At 39.7% G+C, this 22,145-nt stretch overlaps 2 protein-coding genes and 1 pseudogene across 6 annotated transcripts; 1 reads left to right on the top strand and 2 right to left on the bottom strand.

Moving 5' to 3' along the window:
• The first annotated feature begins 1,428 nt into the window (after positions 1-1,428).
• Positions 1,429-2,417, top strand: LOC132166410 (replication protein A 70 kDa DNA-binding subunit C-like). Its single transcript, XM_059577212.1, has 2 exons — positions 1,429-1,723; positions 2,008-2,417. The coding sequence occupies exons 1-2, from the start codon at positions 1,444-1,446 to the stop codon at positions 2,043-2,045; spliced, it is 318 nt and encodes a 105-aa protein (XP_059433195.1). The 5' UTR covers positions 1,429-1,443; the 3' UTR covers positions 2,046-2,417.
• A 5,078-nt stretch (positions 2,418-7,495) lies between these two features.
• Positions 7,496-10,122, bottom strand: LOC132165117 (cyclic dof factor 2-like; annotated as a pseudogene).
• Positions 7,775-14,688, bottom strand: LOC132165645 (tyrosine--tRNA ligase, chloroplastic/mitochondrial). 5 transcript variants are annotated; one of them, XR_009438517.1, is made up of 4 exons: positions 13,246-14,688; positions 10,837-10,961; positions 9,973-10,320; positions 7,775-8,627 (listed from the first exon to the last, which is right to left on the bottom strand). XR_009438517.1 is itself a non-coding variant. In XM_059576291.1 (1 exon), the coding sequence occupies exon 1, from the start codon at positions 14,659-14,661 to the stop codon at positions 13,216-13,218; it is 1,446 nt and encodes a 481-aa protein (XP_059432274.1). In that variant the 5' UTR covers positions 14,662-14,688; the 3' UTR covers positions 12,950-13,215. The 5 variants fall into 5 exon arrangements, 1 of the variants encoding a protein (XP_059432274.1); XR_009438516.1 differs by having other exon boundaries at positions 9,973-10,310; XR_009438518.1 differs by having other exon boundaries at positions 9,973-10,305.
• Between the last annotated feature and the right edge of the window lie 7,457 nt (positions 14,689-22,145).

Below are 22,145 nucleotides of genomic sequence, written 5' to 3'. Positions count from 1 at the left end.
ATATAATACTAGCAACCCTCACATTGAGAGGTATTCAGTACAATTGACATGGTATCAGAGCCAAAATCATCTAAATTAGGGTTCTAAATTGTTTTTCGGAAGTTTCTGTCGAGGGTAGCGGCAGTTTCTATTGAGGGTAGGGAATTTCTTACCGGAAACTACTCCTTTTGTGGTGATTAGTGGCTGTCGGCAGACTCTTTGGAGGTCTGTGAAGTCTGTGGTGTTTCCGGCGATTTCTGGAAGGTCGGCGTGGTGCTGTCGGCGTGGTGTTCCCGGGAATTTGGGGCTGTCGGCGATTTCTGTCGGCTATTTTGGTGTTGTCGGCAATTTCTGTTTGGGTTGCTGACTGATTTGGGTGCTGTTTGGGCGCTATTCTGGAGGTTTTGGGGCTGTTGACGTGTTTCTGGTTGGTGCTGTGAGCGTGGTTTAGGGATTGCTGAGTGGGTTGCTGTTTGGATTTGGGCTGGCTGTTTGGGCTGGCTGTTTGGGCTTGCTGTTTGGGCTTGCTGTTTGGACTTGCTGTTTGGATTTGGGCTGGCTGTTTGGTGCTGTTTGGGCTTGCTGTTTGGTGTGGTCAGCAATCAGCAAATTAGGATTGCTGTTTGGCTTGCTTGGACTTGGGCTTGCTGGGCTTGGGCTGTGTTGCTATTCTGGTGGGCTGCTGGTTGGTGCTGTTTGACTTGAGAGGACTTGGGCTTGCTGTCCAACAGATCTGGTGGGCCTGTTACTTCTTTTTCAGGTTGTCTAATTTCTAATTTTTTTTATTTCATTATGTCTTCTAGCGAGACTTTTGGGGTCCGTTTTACTGGAAAAAATTATTCTGCTTGGGAATTCCAATTTCAATTATTTGTTACGGGAAAAGAATTGTGGGGCCATATTGACGGTAGTGATCCAGCTCCTACGGAAGCTAAGGATTTAGCTAAGTGGAAGGTCAAGGATGCACGTGTGATGTCTTGGATCTTAGGGTCTGTTGATCCTCTTATTGTGCTCAATTTGAGGCCCTATAAGACTGCGAAGACTATGTGGGAGTATTTGCTGAAGGTTTATCATCAGGACAATACCGCACGCCGTTTTCAGCTGGAATATGAGATTGCTAATTACACTCAAGGCAATCTCTCCATTCCAGAGTATTTTTCTGGTTTTCAGAATTTGTGGGGAGAATTTTCTGATATGGTTTATGCGAAGGTACCTGCTGCATCTCTCTCTGCTGTTCAGGCTGTTCATGAGCAGAGCAAGAGAGATCAATTCCTGATGAAATTACGCCCTGAATTTGAGGTTACTCGCTCAAATTTAATGAATCGGGACCCTTCGCCATCTTTGGATGTTTGTTTTGGAGAATTACTTCGTGAGGAGCAGCGTCTTCTCACACAGGCTACGTTTCAGCACGATTCCAATCCAAATCCAGTAGCCTACGCAGCCTATGGGAAAGGGAAAGGTAAGGATATGCGCAAGGTCCAGTGTTTTAGCTGTAAGGAGTATGGTCATATTGCCGCCAATTGTGCAAAGAAATCTTGCAATTACTGTAAAAAACCGGGCCACTTTATCAAAGAATGTCCCACTCGGCCTCAGAATCGTCAAGCTACTGCTTATCAGGCTACAATAAACACCTCTGCTGCTCCAGTGATGTCCTCAGCCTCTTCTTCTGCGGCCGGATCAGCTGTTCTTACTCCTGAAATGGTCCAGCAGATGATTATGTCAGCCTTTTCTGCCTTAGGGCTCCAAGGTAACGGTACTATTTTATCTAAGTCTTGGCTTATTGATTCTGCAGCATCCAATCATATGACCAGATCGTCTGATACTCTTTGCAATGTTCGTCCATATCATGGTTCATCTCATATTCAAGTAGCTAATGGAAGTCATTTAGCTATTAATGAAGTAGGAGATATTAATCCTTCATTCAGAGATGTTTATGTCTCTCCTGGCCTTTCTAATAGTCTTATTTCAGTTGGCCAGTTAGTTGAAAAAAACTATGATGTCCATTTCTCTCGTGATGGTTGTCTTGTGCAGGATCAGGTGTCGGGGAAGATACTCGCGAAGGGGCCTAAAGTTGGCAGACTATTTCCACTGCACTTTTCAATTCCTAGTTGTTTATCTTTGGCTTGTAGGACAGTTAATACTCCGAACGAAGTATGGCACAAACGTTTGGGTCATCCAAATTCTGTTATTCTGTCTCATATGTTAAATTCTGGTTTGTTAGGCAATAAAGAACGCGTTTCTCAAAATTTGTCATTTGATTGTTCTGTATGCAAACTTGGTAAAAGTAAAACTCTTTCGTTTTCTTCTCATGGTAGTCGTGCTACAAAATGCTTTGATGTTGTGCATAGTGATGTATGGGGCATTTCTCCTGTAATTTCTCATGCTCGATATAAATATTTTGTAACATTCATAGATGATTTCAGTCGATATACTTGGGTCTATTTTCTTCGGGCCAAATCCAAGGTTTTGTCTGTTTTCCAGACCTTTGTAGCATATATAGAGAATCAATTTTCTACAGGGATTAAGATTTTGAGGTCTGATTCTGGTGGAGAATACATGTCCCACGAGTTTCATGATTTCTTACGCCACAAAGGAATTATCTCTCAGCGCTCTTGTCCTTATACTCCTCAGCAAAATGGGGTGGCGGAACGAAAGAACCGCCATCTCTTGGATGTTGTTCGTACTTTATTACTTGAGTCCTCTGTTCCTTCTAAATTCTGGGTTGAGGCATTATCTACTGCCGTTTACTTAATTAATCGACTGCCCTCTCAGGTCTTACAGTTTGATTCTCCTTATTATCATTTGTATCAACAGCATCCTAGCTATCTTAATCTTCATACTTTTGGATGTGTTTGTTTTGTTCATTTACCTGCTCATGAACGTCACAAACTTTCTGCTCAGTCTGTTAAATGTGCATTTATGGGTTATAGTGTTTCTCACAAAGGTTATGTTTGCTATGATCCTTGTTTTGACAAATTTCGTATATCTCGTAATGTTGTGTTCTTTGAGCATCAATGTTTCTTTTCTACACATGTTGAATCATTGCCTGAGATTAGTATTCTACCTTGTTTTGATGAATTGCCTATTCTGCCTGAGCGGTTCAAACCTGGAATTGTGTATACTCGACGTCTACCAACTTTGCCCCTTCTTGAGACTGACCCTTTATTTGAAACTATTCCAACGACTCCTCCGATTGACTTGCCATCTGAGATAGTTCATGAGTCTGGTCTTCGACGATCTGCTAGGGTATCACGTCCTCCTGATAGGTATGGTTTTGCCCACACTTCCTTTACTGCTACTTTATCTTCTATTTCCATCCCTACATGTTTTTCCGAGGTTGTTAAATATGAATGTTGGCGGAAAGCGATGGATGAGGAACTTCGGGCTCTCCAGGACAATCATACATGGGACATGGTTCCTTGCCCCTCTCATGTTAACGCCATTGGTTGTAAATGGGTTTACTCGATTAAGCTTCGCTCTGATGGGACTCTGGATCGGTATAAGGCTCGATTAGTTGCTCTTGGGAACAGGCAAGAATATGGGGTGGACTATGAGGAGACATTTGCTCCGGTCGCGAAGATGACTACAGTGCGTACAATTATTTCTATTGCCGCCTCCCAAGGCTGGCCACTTCACCAGATGGATGTCAAAAATGCTTTTCTTCATGGTGATCTCAAAGAAGATATTTACATGACTCCTCCTCCGGGGTTGTTTTCTTCTCCATCTGCCGCTGTGTGTAAGTTGAAGCGGTCTCTCTATGGCTTAAAACAGGCTCCCCGGGCATGGTTTGAAAAATTCAGGTCTACTCTGCTTCGCTTCTCCTTTGTCCAAAGCCAATATGATTCTTCTTTGTTCCTTTGCAAGACTCCGACTGGTCTTGTTCTTTTACTTGTGTATGTGGATGATATTGTCATTACGGGAACCGACTCCAGTTTGATTGCCCATCTCAAGCGGAATCTTCAAGACTCTTTTCATATGAAAGATCTTGGTCCTCTTACGTATTTTTTGGGGTTGGAGGTGCACACTGATTCTTCTGGTATATTCTTGAATCAACACAAATATACCCAGGACTTGATTAGTCTAGCTGGTCTTCAGGATTCTTCTTCGGTGGATACTCCTATGGAGGTTAATGTGAAATATCGAAGTGAGGAGGGTGATCTTCTCTCTGATCCTACTGTGTTCCGACAGTTGGTAGGCAGCTTGAATTATTTGACTATTACTCGGCCTGATATTTCCTTCGCTGTCCAGCAGGTTAGCCAGTTTATGCAAACTCCCCGCCATCTTCATTTAGCTGCTGTTCGGCGTATCATTCGATATCTTCGGGGCTCTTCTGGCCGTGGTTTGTTCTTTCCAACTGGCTCTCCTCTTCGCCTTGTTGCTTATAGTGATGCGGATTGGGCAGGATGTCCTGACACTCGGCGGTCTATCACGGGTTGGTGCATGTTTCTTGGTGCTTCTTTGATTTCTTGGAAGAGTAAGAAGCAAGCTCGTGTTTCTAAATCATCTACTGAATCCGAATACCGAGCAATGTCTGCTGCTTGTTCTGAGATTGTCTGGCTTCGTGGGCTTTTGGCTGAGCTTGGTTTTTCTCAAACTGATTCTACTCCTCTTCATGCTGATAATACTAGTGCCATTCAAATAGCTGCTAATCCTGTTTACCATGAACGTACGAAGCATATTGAGGTAGACTGTCATTCTATTAGGGAAGCCTTGGACACTCGTGTTATCTCTCTTCCTCATGTTTCCACTGATCTCCAGATAGCTGACGTCTTCACGAAGGCTATGACACGACAACGTCATCAGTTTCTTGTGGGCAAATTGATGCTTCTTGATCGACCAGCATCAATTTGAGGGGGGATGTCAATCAGATACGGTCCATATATATTTAGCCATAATTAGTCTTTCTAGTTATGGCAGGTTCTTGTATTATAGCTATAGTATATTGTAATTAATAGGTAGATTTTAGTTACCTTATTTGTTTCCCTAGATTGCTGTAATCACTGAGATACAGCCTGTAATTACCTAGATAATTTCTATATAATACTAGCAACCCTCACATTGAGAGGTATTCAGTACAATTGACACTTCGGTGGTAGAACTGAAAAAGATTGTTATGTTCCATTTCTTTTACATGTGGATAGTAATTTGCTTTTTACCTGATTTCATATTTTTTGGACTTTTGTTCTTCTTTTTCTCCTTAATAGGAGTTTTTCGTGTATACTTTACTAGGGTTACGCCCCTTTACACTTTTCTAATGAAATTGAATTACTTATCCGAAAATGTATCAAACTAATCATTTTTATCATTTTTATTAGTTAGATCTCATATGGGGAATGACCTATTATAACAAATTACAAGGATATCTACAAAGATAACAAGAACAAAACACCCTAGAAGCACCTATGAATGATTGAAAACTGTCATTCTCTATCCTATAATCTGTTACCACTGGACTGAACTTATCAAACCAAACCCTAGGAGTTTGATTTTGACAATATAGCAGGGAAAAGAGAACTGGTAAAACATTTTAATCTTTATGAAATCTTTAAAATATTTTATGCATGCTACCAAATGTAATGGGGGAAAAAAGAGCATTCACTTGTAATCAATAATAATAGAACATAGAACCACCGCTTTGCATTAAATACTATGTTGAATGTGGAATTGTTGCTTTTTCTTTGGTTTCCAATTATGACCTAGTTGACAGATTGGTTGTTTCTGTTCCATTTCAGTTCTACAGTTCAAAGAACACTATAATGTTTGATGATTTGCAAAGAAATTTTGTGATGAACCCACAAAATGGTTTGACAATCAAGCCATTCAGGAAGGCTCATTCAAATCGAGACAACGATCTTACCCAATACTTGCTGGCCATTCAAGAACTTGAGGACCTTATCTCCCTTAATCATAATTATTGCGAGGGGTTCTCAGAGGACAATGTCAAAAGACGCCGCCATGTATGACGGTCATCGAGAAGCCTTGAAGTTACAGTATGTTGCTTGTATCCACTTTTGAAGTACTTATGTTATTAGTATAATTCCAGCTCGTATCTGCCAAACATTGCCATTATAGCTTCCAAGTATGAGATGGCATATTGTGTAATAGTGAGAAATTTTAAGACAAAAATAGTTCATTTGATCTATAGAGCCTATTTTTTTTTTTTTTTGGCAACTTGTAACTTATAAGGGAAAAAAAAAGTTATAAGGTTTATGGATGACAGTTGATCTGATTTATATTATCATCCAATTTGAACGCCGTAGGACTTGGTCATCTATATGCATATGAAATGTTCAAAAAAAAAAAAAAAAAGTTGTAATATATATATATATATATATATATATATATATATATATATATATATATAGTTTTGTAATAAATTTTTTAATTGTTTTTTAATCTTTAAGTTCTTTTTCCAATTTCTGCTCACTATTATGAAGCAAACATTATTTGGCAAGAATCAGAAGATAGATAAATATCAGTGTATTTTCACATAAGAAATGAATACAACTAGAAAACCTTTGCTTTCCTATCCACAAGAGAGACAAAGGAGGGAAAAAATGTGTATATATATATAAGCACAACAAAACACACCCCGCCCACCATCCAACTTTCAATTGAAGCGCTTTTCCCCATTCACCGGTGTCCCTTAACCCTTCCCCATTTTGCATAGTACATACGAGGGATGCGGAGAAGATAGAGTGTATCACATAAAAGTAATGCTATTTAGTATACTGATATACGATTGTCAAATATTTGGGATGTCGTGAAAGTTAATTTTTTATTTTTATAAGTGTTGATACAATGGTTGATCTTCATTGTCACGTCCCTTCAGTTGTATGACAATCATATAACAGTTTATTAAATAATGTTTATTGATGCAAGGAATATCCATAGTGACCTCAGTTCCCCTTGCAAGGAGGAGCTCCACTTATAAAAAGAGGGAGGGAGTTGTCAGAATGTCACCTGCTTGGAGACTAGGGGCACCTTTGGTGCCTAAGTAAAAAAAAACCCTAGTTGATAGAGTAAATCTAGTAAAAAGGGGTAATAGAGTTCACTTGGGCGTGGTAGTACGTGAAATATATATAGGAGAGTGCATGAAATCCTAGGGCTGGAAGCCACCCCAAATCACCTAGGGGCCACCCCAAACCACCTAGGGCCATGGGTGGTTTGGGGTGGCTCGCAGCCCCTGGGGGTGGCCGGGCATAATGGTCCGGCCACCCCTTCAAATTTTTATTTTATTTTTTTAATTAATTTTTATTTAATTTTCTAAATTAAATTAATAAAAAAATTATTATGCTGACATGACAAAACGGTACGTTCCAAATAATATAACGATAGTTAAAAAAATTTGACAGTAGGAATTTTATTAAAATTTAGATTGACCCAAAAAGTAAATTTTCAAAAAAAAAATATATATATATAATAAATTTAGATTGACCCATTTCTCTCGAGTTGAATTTATCCGAGCGGATTGAACGGATGGTTCATATACGGCCCTAGGACCACAACCGTTTTAATGTGCATTATAATGATGATGGGTTTATTACCAAGATGAAAAGTAGATGCCACAGCGCAGAGCCTGCTGGGTGCCCTCTTGAAATGTATGAGAGCAAGAAAGGGCAGATGAATTTGCAACCAAACTCAGAGACGCTTCAGCCAAATGGCCCGTCATCTGCCTTCGGCTCAAATGTTTCCGAAATGGTACCTACCTACAATATAGATTCTTCCGTGCCAGTCTTAATTCCTAATTTGGCCCATATAGGACTCTTTGAAGCCTCATCTGAGTCATCAATTCTCATTGTCTTTGGAACCAAAATACATGTTTCTCATTTCTCTTCATCTGTAAACTTTACATCTGTGGAATGGCTTGCCTAGGGTTGGTGAGCCATTGCCAGAGCAGCTACTGTTGCTGGCAGAGGAGGATGGAGATAGACAACCACTAGATGCAGTCAATGACATACTCTCTCTCCCTTTGCACAATATTTTCAAGTAATGGATTCCCCTGATTATTGGAACCTGCTATGCATGAGGAAAGGCTCTTCATTTCGTTCAACATTTACAGAACCCATCTCAACACATCTTTTCTGGTCTCTTTAATTAAGAACAATCTCCATTGATTCCCAAAGAGTGTGCTTCAGGACCAAATTTTAGGAGCCTCCCATTTCCCATTGAAGACCTGAAAGCGATTGAAGATTCACCACATAAGAGAAGGTAAGCTGATGGTTGGCCGAGTCTGGCGGCTTCTGATCTTGTCATTGCTACTCTATCAGAGGGTACTATTATCTGACGGTAGTGAAGGGCTAAGTGCTCGTTCTTTCGTCTCCCAGCACCCACAGGAACATTTCTCGCAGTTCAACCGGCTGTCCAATATCTCTGGCAGTTTTCACAGACATGCCTACGTTGGCTGACGTTGTAGTTATTGAAATAGCGCTATTTTGTATCTAAACTGCTGCATCTTGGACATCATAGTACCTTGTCTGGCTTCTCAACCACTTCCTCTTGCTCTGTAGCATTGGTCTCCTGCCCTTCTTCGGGTGTGCACAGGACGTTGTAGTCATTCCTATCACCTAAAGTAGAGGACTTCTGTGTCTCTCCTAAGTTTTCCACACAAGAGCTCTCCACCACTGCCTTTGTTCTATCACTGCAGGACCCTGAAAATTCAAAATACACCCTGTCTAGACGTGGTAATTGAAGAGTGAAAGAATTGGAGAACAGGAAAAACAAATGAACTTTTTTTTTGTTTTATTCCTTTTTTTGGCTTAAAGTACAGATTCATAATGAGCACAAAGATAATATATGAGAATAAAGAGCATACAACCTTTTTGGGGACAAGGATCCCCTCCATTTTCCTTGAAATAGAGATGGGTCATTTCATGGTTGAGACTTTGTTTTACCTAACGATGTATATGATACCACATCATTTAAATAAAATTTTTAAATTCCATCACAACATATGTACTACGTGACATTATGTACATTGTTTGATGAAATAAAATAAAAATCATAACCGTGAAAAGACTCATCTCAATTTAAAGTGAAATGAAGAGGATCCTATGACCATATTGAACTGAGCTGTGCTCTCTCCTGAACTTTCCAGACAAAAAAACAACGGTCTAGAAAAGGGGCCAAAATTGTTTGTAATAGTCATAAACCTTAAGGAAAAGCCAAACTTTTTCATGACAGAATTTGGTTACAACACCAAGCAGAATCCCATCCCATAGGCCATATTAACCACGAACAAGTATGTTCGTTTGTTTGTTTTATCTTTTTTTCTTCTAGTTTTGGTACTGAAGCAACAAGTTTTACTACCTTCGGAAAATATAATTCATAGAAAATCCAATATATTACAAAATTTTAATTCAACTCAGGGTCTTCAATGAAAAATAATGAAATAAAGAAAATAGCACCCAGTAGATATTTCCTAAATTAGCAGTCATATTGATTGTACTGGGGAAAAAAAATAATAATAAATAAAAGGAACCTTGAGAAGATAAAGTTCTTTTTTTTTCTTTTTTTTTTTTTTTTTCTTTTTTTTTTTGGCTTGTTTACAAGGGCATTCGAAACTATAGTTACTTCCATTTCTGGGTATTATGCAAATTCGAAAATCAGCAACCACTTTTGATTTTTTTTTTTTTTTTCCCGTGAATATATGAATAACAATTTTTTAAAATAAAAACTCGAAAATCTCATGAAAAACGCTTTTCATTTCCATAAATAAAACTATAAAGGTTCTTCAGACAGCAAAAATTACTTGAATTCATTCTAATTCAAATAAATAAATAAATATAACATAAAAACAAAATGCATACAACTACCAACTGAAAAGCCCAGAAATTTGTATTTTCATAAAATCCAATTAGAAACAAATTTACAAGAAAGAAAGAGGTTAACAAAAGGGGTAAATCATTAAAAAAAAAAAAAAAAAAAAAAATAGAAGAAAAAAAGAAGAAGAAGAAAGAAACGGAGGTCTGATTGAAACAAATTTACGGCACGTACCATGACTTCTGACGTAACCTGAATCTGACAGTTTAGCAAAAAGGAATAGAGCTTTATGCCAGGATCATTAGTTGCATCCTCCGAGATCTCTTCTCCACAACTCATTTTTCTTCTGAAACTAAAAGATTTCCAAACAACTCTGAAGGCCATCGCAAAGAGAATTTTCTCTAAAACCCAAAAGTACTTTCAAACACAGACATGGCTTTCAGAAGAGATGCATATTTGGGAAGGCTTCAAAAACCTTGTTTTTGAAGTCTTCCCAAATGCATCAGATAAAGTCGACAGGCTTGGGCATCTGCTTGGTGTTATTCAGGATCCTTGTACTTGACTTATCTGCCCTAGAAAATGCTTAGGACCATGTCAAGGACAAAATTAATGATGTGACTGAGGGGAATAAGATATATAAAGGCACATAAACGAAACAGAGATGCAGTTTTAAAATGCATCAGATCTAATTTCCAGTAAAAAATGCTTAAATCTTATGCACATTTTCATAAAATTCATCAATTAACAAAAACCTACCTAAGTACCCACCCCAAAACAAACAAAATATTTAGAAAGCAATCATAAACTAACCAACCATAAAATACATTCTGCAAAACATCAATTTGTAAAACCTAGATGGAACACAAGCATAATCTAAAAAACCTGAAATACTACAAAACAAATTAAATTTAAGAACACCATCAAAATTTAAGATGCACCATCAAGTGCAGCTAACTCACAAAAGATTATAGTAATTAGATGGTAGAACAGGTTATATTAGCAATAAAATAAGCTTAAACAAGGAAAAACAAAATATCTATCTTATTGAGGAAAATGACATACTTATACACATGTTGGACATCCTAAGATTAATCTCACCTTGGTGAGGTTGAATATACTACTACTTTTCTTGAACGGATAAATGCTTTGCATTGCCTCAGGTTTGTAAAATGATTGAGAGAGAGAGAGAGCAGTCACCACCTTTCCAGTTAGTTCTGTTGTACCTGAGAAAAATTTGGTTCAAAGAACATGTTTTGCTTGAAATCCATGTTCAAAACAGGATCTATAAAATACTAATAGATATTACACTCGCAATTTTGTCCAACCTCTAACCATGTTTCACGTTAACCTGTCTAATTTCTTTCTTCTCTCTTTTTTTTTTGTTGGTGAGCGATCGATCATGTCTAATTCAAGAAAACCAAACTCAGTCAAAATATTATTGTCTAGAAAGCATACACAAACAACTTCAGAAGATGGCAATGAGTGCTAACCTAGATAATTTATCCTTTTCCCAAAAAGGAAAAGACACAAAATTAACATAATTTAGGGTCCAATCAGATAATGTGGGCTTTGATATCCAGAAAATAGTTTAACCATGACTGGTTAGAGCCAGGTTATCAATATGTAACAGGGATAATCCCCTTAGCTTAACCAAAGGGTTGCCTCTCTTTGGCACTTTTCAGCCATCCTTTGCACTTACTAGAAAAGGAAAAGAGGGAGGGGGGAAGGACAGGCGGATAGAAACAAGACTTACAAAGTAAACAGTCAATTGCTTTAAAAGATTTACCTTCTTGCAGAAACCACCTATATCTAATGGTATCAAGACTCCATGAATCTTAAAGCCGAAATTTTATCAAAGGGAAAAAGAAAAACTAGCATACAGGGTGTTTAATCTGTACCAGCCACAGAAGTTACAATCTTAAGCTCAAGAAAGCAATAAAATTCAAAAATCAATTACATTCTTTTTTTTTTTTTTTTTTTTTTTTTCTTTTCTGATAAGTAATGTTGTATATACCAAAAAGTGCAGAGGGGCGCAACCCTAGTACACAAGAAGTATACAAGAGAACGCTTAAGTCGAAAGAGAAAATAAAGCAACGAAACCTGAAAAGCTAATAACTAAAGGAACTAAGATGTCCAAGTGAAGAGGAAAAAAAAAGAAATAGGACTTGAGCTCCTCCAAAGTCCTCTTAAGATTATTGAAGTTCTTATCGTTTCTTTCCCTCCATATGCACCACATAAGGCAAAGAGGCACCATCAATTACATTCTATGCTACATAAAGCATGCTGCAAATCGTATATTGATCTAAGAAAGATAGATTTAAGCGATTTCCAGTTAAGCTCAACAAAGGGTTCTTAAAGTTCAGATCCAAAAAAAGTTTTTAGATAATTGTGTCACAGAAATGGACCCTCCTAAGCAACCTCTGGTCTTCTTAAATCCAGTGTTTGTAATAGTTGGAGATATTTGAGATCTACCAAGAGTAGGTTATTCAAGTTCTAGCGTTTAGAGAGTAAAGTTATTTCTCTCGCCAAAAGTGTTTACAGAACACAAAGCAGGACTGCACGCCAAGTCATGCCACTTTCATGATGACGCTGCCCTTTTTAACATGATAGTACCGGCATGACTATCTAAGGCATCAAAATAAAGACAACAATTCTCTTGCTGCTGCAAAATAAAGTTAGAGATGAGCCAATTCCTCGCCACTATTCTTACACATAGAACACCAATCCACTATAATTTATTTTTTTTATTTTTTTATAAGTAATCGAGATATTATAAAAAACATAAGGCGCCCATAGGTATACAAGAAGTATACAAAAGATTCCACCTAATTAGTAGGAGCAAAAAGAACAATAAAATCATGATAACTAATCACCAAAGGAGAAAAGTTGTCTAAAGATATAGGGTGTTGAAAAATAAAAACATAATTTACTCCAAAGTCTTTCATGGTCCTTAAAACTTCTACTTTTATTATTCCTTTCCCACGCCACAAAAGGCACGAAGAAACAATTGTTAATATCCTTTCTTTTTAAGATTGTCAATTGTTAATACATCACCCATAGCACCTGTAGTATCTGTTAATGTTTCACCAATAGCACCTGTAGAATCCCAAGTCTTCAAAGCCTTTGAAATGAACAATTGAGATAAGAGCCCTCACCCGGACATTTAGAAAATGATTTTGACAAAATTATCACTGTAAGAACATGTCCGGGAAAATAAAATATTAATCAATATTCATTAGTGTTAGCCAGCATGAAACTCAAAATAATGTAGAACAGAGAAGATATTCAAAAAGCAAATCAAAAGTTTCTACTGAATAACCAAACTAGTCCTAAAAAAATCATTTCATGATTAACAACATATTCTCTCACATGGCAGTGAATCCCAAAACTTCTTTTGAGCATACAAGAAATTCATTCACTAATTAATTGAACATTTTTTTACGATAAAATAACTAATCAGATATCGAGTTAGAGCAATCAATCAGATGAAGATATCCGTACAAGCACCTTGTTCTTCTTCCCCGCAGACAAAAGGATGACCTTCCCATCCACAATGTCCTCCGCCTCAATCCTCTTATTCTCTCCGTCCACTCTAGAGTTGTTCAAGTACAAACCCCCCTGCTTCAACATGCGCCGCGCAGCCGATTTGCTCTCCAACAAACCGGCTGCAACGGAAAGATCAACGAGCGAGAGATGCAACACCTCATGGTGAGACAAAGAGCAAGACGGCACATCCTCCGCAATCCCCTCGATGGCCTTCCAATCCAACCTAGTCTCGGCTCCCGGCCTCATCGCCTGGGTGGCCTTAACGGCCTCGCTCAGCCCCTCCTCGCCGTGCACGAACCGTGTGACTTCCTCTGCAAGCCTCCGTTGCGCGCTGTTGGGGACGTACCCGGGCGCCCCCATCTCCCTCTCCACCTCCCTAATCTCCTCCAACTCCATAAACGTCAGAATCTTCAAGAACCTCACCACGTCCGCATCCGGAACCGAGAAGAAGTACTGATAAAACTTGTACGGCGACAGCATTGATGGCGACAACCAAACGGCACCGTCTTCTGATTTCCCGAACTTGGTACCGTCGCTCTTCAACAGAAGAGGGAATGTCAGTCCGTACGCCCCCTCCACCTGCAAAATCTTCCGAATCAATTCAGTCCCAGCCGTTATGTTCCCCCACTGATCGCTCCCTCCAATTTGCACACTCACTCCCTCCTTCTCGAACAGGTGCAAGAAATCGTAGCCCTGCAATAGCTGATAGGTAAATTCCGTGTAGCTCATTCCCTGCTCCGATTCCAGCCGCTTTTTAACGCTCTCCTTCGCCATCATCGTCCCAACCCTCGCGTACCGGCCGACATTTCTCAAAAAATCCAGCAGCCTCACCTCTTTCCACCAGTCGTAGTTGTTCAGAATCACGAAATTCGAACAAGCCTCCGAATTGGAGAGGAGGATCTTGGTGATGGTGTCGTGGATGCCGGCGGTGTTTTTGCGGAGCGCGTCGGCGTCGAGCTCGGGCCGCTCGAGGGACTTGCCGGATGGGTCACCGATACGGGCAGTGGCACCGCCGATGAGTGCGACGGCGTGGTGGCCGCAGCGCTGGAACCAGGAGAGGACGATGATGCCGAGGAGGTTACCGAGGTGGAGGCTCTCGGCGGTGGGGTCGAAGCCGCAGTAGACTTTGACGGGGCCGGTGGAAACGGCGTCGTGAAGGTCGGAGCTCGTGAGGGACTCGAGGAGACCGCGTTGCTGGAGGATTTCGACGACGTTGTGGCGCCGAGAGGTTTGGGATTGCAATTGCGAAAGGGTGGTGGTGGTCTTGACGGAGGAGGAGGGTAGTTTAGAAATTTTACAAAAAGAGGCGAGGGAGGTTTTGAAGGGGGAGAACAGGATGAGGGTTCTGGAGGCGGAGGCTATGGCTGTGATAGCCATTATTTTCGGTTGGTGCTGCTCGTTTGGTGGTTGCTAAACAATATATGTAATGAAATTGTGAAGAGATCATGTTAGCGTGAATACCATATTTTTTTTTTTTTTTTTTTTTTTAAAGTATGTGAATACAATTTTTTTTTTTTTTAAAGTAAGAACAAAAGATAATTGTTTGTTAAATTGTGTACTTTCATCTATTTTAAGATTTTTTTATTTATATAATTTTGACACTGATTAAGTGATATTTATCTGAGTATATACTAGCATTTACAGCTCAGTCCAGAGTGTATAATGATCTCCAAACTTCTCATTATTTCACGTAAACTTTGGTCCTGTAAAGCCCAAATCATGTAGCCCACAATCCTCTAAAGCCCCCTGAAAATCAACCATCTGTCCACGGGCTCTAGAGACAATCTCCTTCTTCTCCAATAAATCTACAATCTCATTAAAATCACTTATACATAACCACAGAAGAGGTTGAAAATGTGATAGGTGACGTAAAAGAGACCATGCTTCGTTCCTCTTCACTGTGTCAGGATGGCCATAGAAGCCTGTGAATTTCCATGTGACTCTCGTCCTTCTATTAGTAACTACAGCATTAATATGCCATTGACTGTAAATTGTATATCAACACCGCTACACCCCACACTATTCACTACAAAAATGTGGTCATAACCCAATTTTATTTGTAAAAAACAATTTTTTTTATTAATCAATTTGGTTTCTATAAGAAAAACCAAAGTGAGTTTCTTTTCTATCACCAATTGGAGTAGGTCCCGAACTGCCTGAGGGTTCCCAAGCCCTCAACAGTTCCAGCTTAAAATACTCATTGCGAGCAGTGGGGCTATGACGCAGCCTCCGCCTGATCTTCATCATACAGTTGTAAGGTGGACCCACCTGCCTTGACCCTCTTCCTACTCGAGGAGACCCGGTTCTTGCATTTGGATTCCACTCCCCACAAGCCCCACCTTTTTTGCATCATCTCCCCCTCTCCTTTTTCCCCCAACCTTGGCAACACCACGTCCATATGAGGACAATGAACGTGGCTCAATAATAGGTTTCTGAGTTGCTTTTTTCTTCCCATTCGAACCATGCATGGGGATTGTTTTCGACGTGGTGCGTCCAACATGTCTTCCCTCCACATGGTCAACTGATGTGTCTTGCGCTAGATCAAACAAGCCAGCTGTCATCACTTTCTCTCTCTCTCCATAACTCCCCACACCATCTTTTCCTTAATATTATCCCATTGACCAAGGTATACATTAGAGGAGCCCATTTAATTCAGCTCATTTGAACCCAGCTCTGGAAAGGGTATCGTAGCTTTCTTTTTTTGCCCCATATCTCCACCAAATCTGCTAGAACCCGAGTATTGAGTGCCCGTGATTTTCTTGCCCAAATTACTCACCATCCCAATATTATTTCCTTCCACATCCTTTCTTCCCATCACGCTGTTTTTTGATTTTTTTTTCCTTCCCCAACCATCATCTCCATTCACATAAGAATTTAATTCCTCTCCTTCTGACGTAAAGGAATTTCCAGAATTGGTGCTTACCTTATTGGCCATTGACAGGCTGTCTCTTTGCCCAAACTTGCCATTCCTGTCCCTCCCGGGCGCCGCCATGGTTCCGGTGGAGTCTCCTCCATTTCCATTTTCCCTGAAACCTCCATCCTCCCCCTTGTCGTGCCTTGTCTGGAACTGATTATGGACGTCAACAAAGCTGGATGTTGGCATATGGCTTCTCCAAGCTCCTCCATGCCTTCCGTACCCTTGTCCTCCACTCATGCTTGCCATTGGAGCCACAAGCAACCATGTTCCAAACTCCTTCTTAATATCAGCTCCGTGTGCCCTACGATCCCCCGGTCTTGTACAGCCGCGGTTACCATGTCTGATGGTCCCACATTTAAAACAAAATCTGGATATCCTCTCATATTGAAAAGCAATCCATATTGACCTGTCTCGGAGCTTTAGAAGTCTCTCCCGAGAGAGTGGTTTGGATAAATCTAGGATTATTCTCACTCTCAAGAACTCTCCCCAGCCAACCCCTTCCTTGTCCACATCCACTTCCGCCACTTGTCCCACCGATGCACCTATACGGCACCCCATCGCCTTACTCATGCATGCCAATGGTAAATTGTACATGCGCACCCAAAAAGCCGCTTTCTCAAACTCTAGTTCGGTCACTGGTGTGATTCCATCGAATTTCGCTAAAGATAGAAGTTGTCCATCAAAAGTCCATGGACGCCCTTCCATTATCCGTGTTTTGTGCCATTCATTCTCAAAATCAATCAGGAAAAGATTAACCCCTAGGGTCTTAAAAGTTACTCTCCCTGTTGGTTGCCATGCTCGAATCATTGGAGTCTTGATAATCTCCTTTCCAACAATCCTGTCCGCTAGTAATTTTCCAACCACACAAGCACTTCCCCGTTCCATGACTGGCTCTAATTCTTCTTCGGGAGCATAGACCTCTTCATCCTCTTCCTCCATTAGATTGAAATTCTCCCACATCTTTGTGAGGTCCTCTGTCGTAGATGCCATGCTTTCATTAGTTCACCGTACTACTCCAACAATTGTCCAAAAGTAAAGCCTTCCCTTACCTCCTCTCACCCTTAACGACCGGATAGAGGGAAGCCGCTTCACCACTAGGTTTCAGACGTGAGAGAAGATGTCTTTGGAACATATATATCAGACCATCTAAAAAACATAAAAATAATACTTTTATGTATATATAAGAAGACAAGACCTTACTCCACCAAATATAAATAAAATAACATTTTCCTACAAATTCCATTATAAAAAGAAAATGTTTAATTATAATTTATTAATGAAAGTCATAAAGTCCTACCTTGAAAAAAAAATCAATATGTTGAAAAAATAACTAATATTAATATGTTAGTACATAATATTTTTTAATAATACAAAATAAAACAAAATCTTTCACTAAACATTAAACGCAATCAAATCAATCGTTACATAAGGTTCAATGTTAATATTTATTTGGTGTTTCAAAAGTATTTATGTTCATTTTAAATATAAATCATTAATTAGCTTTATGTGATTTAAATATAAATCCTTAATCGGCCATGACCAAAACGGAATAGGATCTCAAATGAAATTAAAGAGGAGAATTTTCGAATGAGACTTTCCATCTTCTAATCATTTATTAAATTGTTTTTTCCATTTTCAACTATGAGACTTTTTTTTTTTTGGGGAAAATGCATTTTACCCCCCTGAAGTTTCAGGGGTTTTGCAATTTTAACCCCGAAGTTCAAAAAGTGGCAATTTACCCCCCTGAAGTTTCAAAATTTGACAATTTAAACCCTCCGTTTGTTTTTTCCGTTTAAATGGACGGAACTCGGTGCACGTGCTCCTCACGTGACTTTTTCACTCAAAACCTTCCAATTTAGCCCTCAGTAATATTACATGATGAACCCAACCCCTTTTCAACCCCACCCACACACTTTGCTCGACATTCCCTCCAAACAAACCCACACACCCCCACGGAAGCACGACAAGGTGAAGAAGAAAGTTCCAAAGGCGTGGTCCCCTCGTGTATTGAAGCAGCAAATCGCGTGGTCTCATTTCGTTTCTACCCCACCTACACGACACATCACGACAACACCCAGGCGACAATTTCGGTGAAGTTGTTCGTGGTCCCCCGTTCGTGGTCCCTTGTTCGTGGTCCCATTGCGTGGAGAAAGGGGACAGCAGAAAGCAAACAACTTGTTCCCATAAATTTCGGTTGCTATCTAGGTATGCCCCAATTTTACAACTAATTATCAACCATCTACTTTAGGGTTTTTTGTAAAATTGGGAGTTTTGGGGGTTTAGGGTTTAGGGTGTTGAATTGTTTAGGGGTTACAATGCCCGAATATTGTGAATTGTGAAATATTTTGGGTTCATCATTTTTTGTCGGTATGCCCCAATTTAGCAAGTAATTTGGACCATGTACTAGGCTTTTTTGTTTATTTGGGGTTTTGGGGCAATATTGGTTTTGGGTTATTGTGAATTGTTGACTATTTTGGGTTCATCATTTTTTGTCGGTATGCCCCAATTTAGCAAGTAATTTGGACCATGTACTAGGCTTTTTTGTTTATTTGGGGTTTTGGGGCAATATTGGTTTTGGGGTTAGGGTTTAGTGTTGAATATTTTGGGTTCATCATTTTTTGTCGGTATGCCCCAATTTTGCAATTAATTTTGGACCATCTTCTAGGGGTTTTTGGGGGGAATTTTTTTTAGGGTTTAGGCTTCTTCCAATTGAGTTACAATTTTGAACCCCCCATTTCTGAAAATTGCAATGGGAAATGTCAATTCTATGTTGTGAATCAAACTTTATTTGGATGAGATGCACACACACACACACACACACACACACATATATATATACTTGGAAGTTGGATGAGGGACAAATGTAAGCAACCACATATTGATTTTGGTTGGAATTTAAAGTAAAAACAGTTTGGTGTTTGGCTATACATATCTCTCTGTTTTTATAATGAAGCTACAATCTTGAAAGACTTGAACATATGACTTACAAATCATCATCATATGCTCCATCTCCTTGTTACACTTGTGATTATATTCACTTAAAATTGGATTTTTTTCTACTTCTTCCAATTGAGTCACAATTTTTGAACCCCCATTTCTGAAAATTGCAATGGGAAATGTCAATTCTATGTTGTGAATCAAACTTTATTTGGATGAGATGCACACACACACACACACACACACACACACACACATATATATATATATATATATATACTTGGAAGTTGGATGAGGGACAAATGTAAGCAACCACATATTGATTTTGGTTGGAATTTAAAGTAAAAACAGTATTGGTGTTTGGCTATACATATCTCTCTGTTTTTATAATGAAGCTACAATCTTGAATGACTTGAACATATGACTTACAAATCATCATCATATGCTCCATCTCCTTGTTACACTTGTGATTATATTCACTTAAAATTGGATTTCTATTGCATCGCCTATATGTGACACGTTATTGAGTTTGAAATTAATTTCAAATTATTAGTTTAGGATGGCCAATTGAATCAAATTATTCACTAAAAATGTTTATTTCACTTTGTAGGATGGCCAATTCAAGGCTATTGTTTGAGGTCCACCATGGTGGTAGATTCAACAGGACACTTGGATGTGAGTACGTGGGGGGTGATGTGGCAGTACATACAGAGAGTGTTGACCCTGATGAGTTGTCATATTTCGAATTGGAAGGCATATGTCGACATTATGGGTACAAGTCGGGGGATTTAATCTTTTTTCAAGAACCTGGTAAAAGTTTAGTCAATGGCTTGCATTTGATTATATCTGACCATAATGTACTATTTATGGTTGCTAAGCACACTGGTCATAACGTAGTTCACTTATTTGTTGTTTCTTTCGGAGAGGGTGTAGTTGATGAACAAGATGAGGAGGATGAAGATGAGGATGGAGGGAGGGTTGACCCTAATGACCCTTGGTGGCGTGATAGGATTAGTGATGATGAAGATCTTTTTGATGTAGATCTTGATGACATTGATAGTGGGGCTAGACCATCAAATACAAAACCAAATAGTCAGAAAGAGGAACAGGATGGGGATGACAGAGGTGTTGAAGAGGGTGAGGATGCTATAGGCGATGGACATGATAGAGGTAATGACGAGGGTGATGATGATAGAGGTGATGAACATGATAATGATGAGGGTGAGGGTGATGATGATAGAGGTGATGAACATGATAATGATGAGGGTGAGGGTGATGCTGGTGTTCTCGGAGGTGATGATGATGATGATGATGACAACTCCGAAATGGCTAGGAGTGATATACTTGCGTCGCCAGTCATCAGTGATGAAGATTGTGAAACACAATCTGCACGTGCAGTCGACTTTCATGCTATGGATCTAGTGGATCCATTCATTAAACTTGAGATGAAATTCCCAAACATTCAAATGTTTAGGGAAGCTGTGAGGGTGTACAATGTGAAGAGGGGAAAGGATGTCAAATTTACGAAAAATGAAACAATGAGGTGTGTAGCGGTATGCAGGGATGCGAAATGTAAGTACAGGGTGTATGGAAGGAAGATGCCTGATGAAGAATCATTTCAAGTAAGATCAGTACAGTCTAAACACATATGTGGTTGAAAATACCGAAACACCATTGTCAACTCTTCTTGGATAGCACAGAATCTCATTGACAAGTTTAGGGTTCAGCCGAACATGCCGTTGGATGTAATCCAACATGAAGTGAAGGAGAAATGGCGTGTTGATGTGAGCCCAAGTATGATGTACAGAGCTAGGAGGAAGGCCAAACAAAGATTGTATGGGAATCTTGAGGACCAATATGGTAGGTTGTGGGACTATTGTGAAACCTTGAGGCATACTAATAGTGGAAGCTGTGTTGTTATGAAAGTTGATAGACCAAACCCCGATTTGCCTCCAAATTTTGGAAGACTATATGTTTGTTTGGCTGCCATGAAGAAAGGCTTTTTGGAGGGTTGCAGGCCGATCATTGGGGTAGATGGGTGCTTCCTAAAAGGACCGTTCAAGGGCCAACTCCTTTCTGCAGTTGGAAGGGATGGGAACAACAACATGTACCCAATTGCCTTTGCGGTTGTCGAAACCGAGGTTAAAGACAGCTGGATTTGGTTCCTTGAAACCCTTGTCTCTGATCTTGGTACCCATGACAGGCATGCTAGGCCTACATTCATTTCAGATCGACAGAAGGTAAATTGTTTTCTTGTTCACAACTTAAATATTCATGCAATTTGTTTGACAACTGTTTTGGTAACATAATATATATATATATTTTTTTTTGGTAGGGTCTAATGCCAGCTTTTGAGGTTGTTATGCCCATGGTTGATCACAGAATATGTGTTAGGCATTTATATGCCAACTTTAGAGACATTGGGGGGCATCGAGGGTTGGCACTGAAGGAACAGTTGTGGTCTGCAGCCTCTTCATACACAGAATATGAATTCAATGATCATATGGAAGAGTTGAAGAAGATGAATGAAGCCGCGTATGAATATTTGAGTCAGATTGACCCTAGTACATGGTCTAGGGCATGGTTTAGTGACTACCCCAAGTGCGACCTCCTAGTCAACAACATCTGTGAGTGTTTCAACTCATATATTTTGAAGGCCCGTGAGAAGCCCATGTTGACCATGTTGGAGATGATACGGAAGAAGCTGATGCGGAGATATCAAGTTAAGAGGGAAGGGATAAAGAAGTTGACTGGGAAGTTAACCCCCAGGATTGCTGCAAAGTTGGAAGAAATTGGGTTGCAAGCAATTGACTGCATTGCACAGTATGCTGGTGATTCTATGTTTGAAGTTCCTTGTCCGGATAATAGACAATATGTGGTAGACCTTGGTAGAAGAAGGTGTGGTTGTAGGCAGTGGAAAATTACTGGAATCCCATGTTCCCATGCAGTGGCAGCTATACTCTATGATTGTGGGGACCCTGAAGACTATGTTGATGAGTGCTTTACT

Source organism: Corylus avellana, chromosome ca11, assembly GCF_901000735.1.
Source record: "Corylus avellana chromosome ca11, CavTom2PMs-1.0".
Lineage (NCBI taxonomy): Eukaryota > Viridiplantae > Streptophyta > Magnoliopsida > Fagales > Betulaceae > Corylus > Corylus avellana.
The sequence above is the reverse complement of the archived record's forward strand: the minus strand, read 5'-3'. Positions and strand labels throughout refer to the sequence as shown.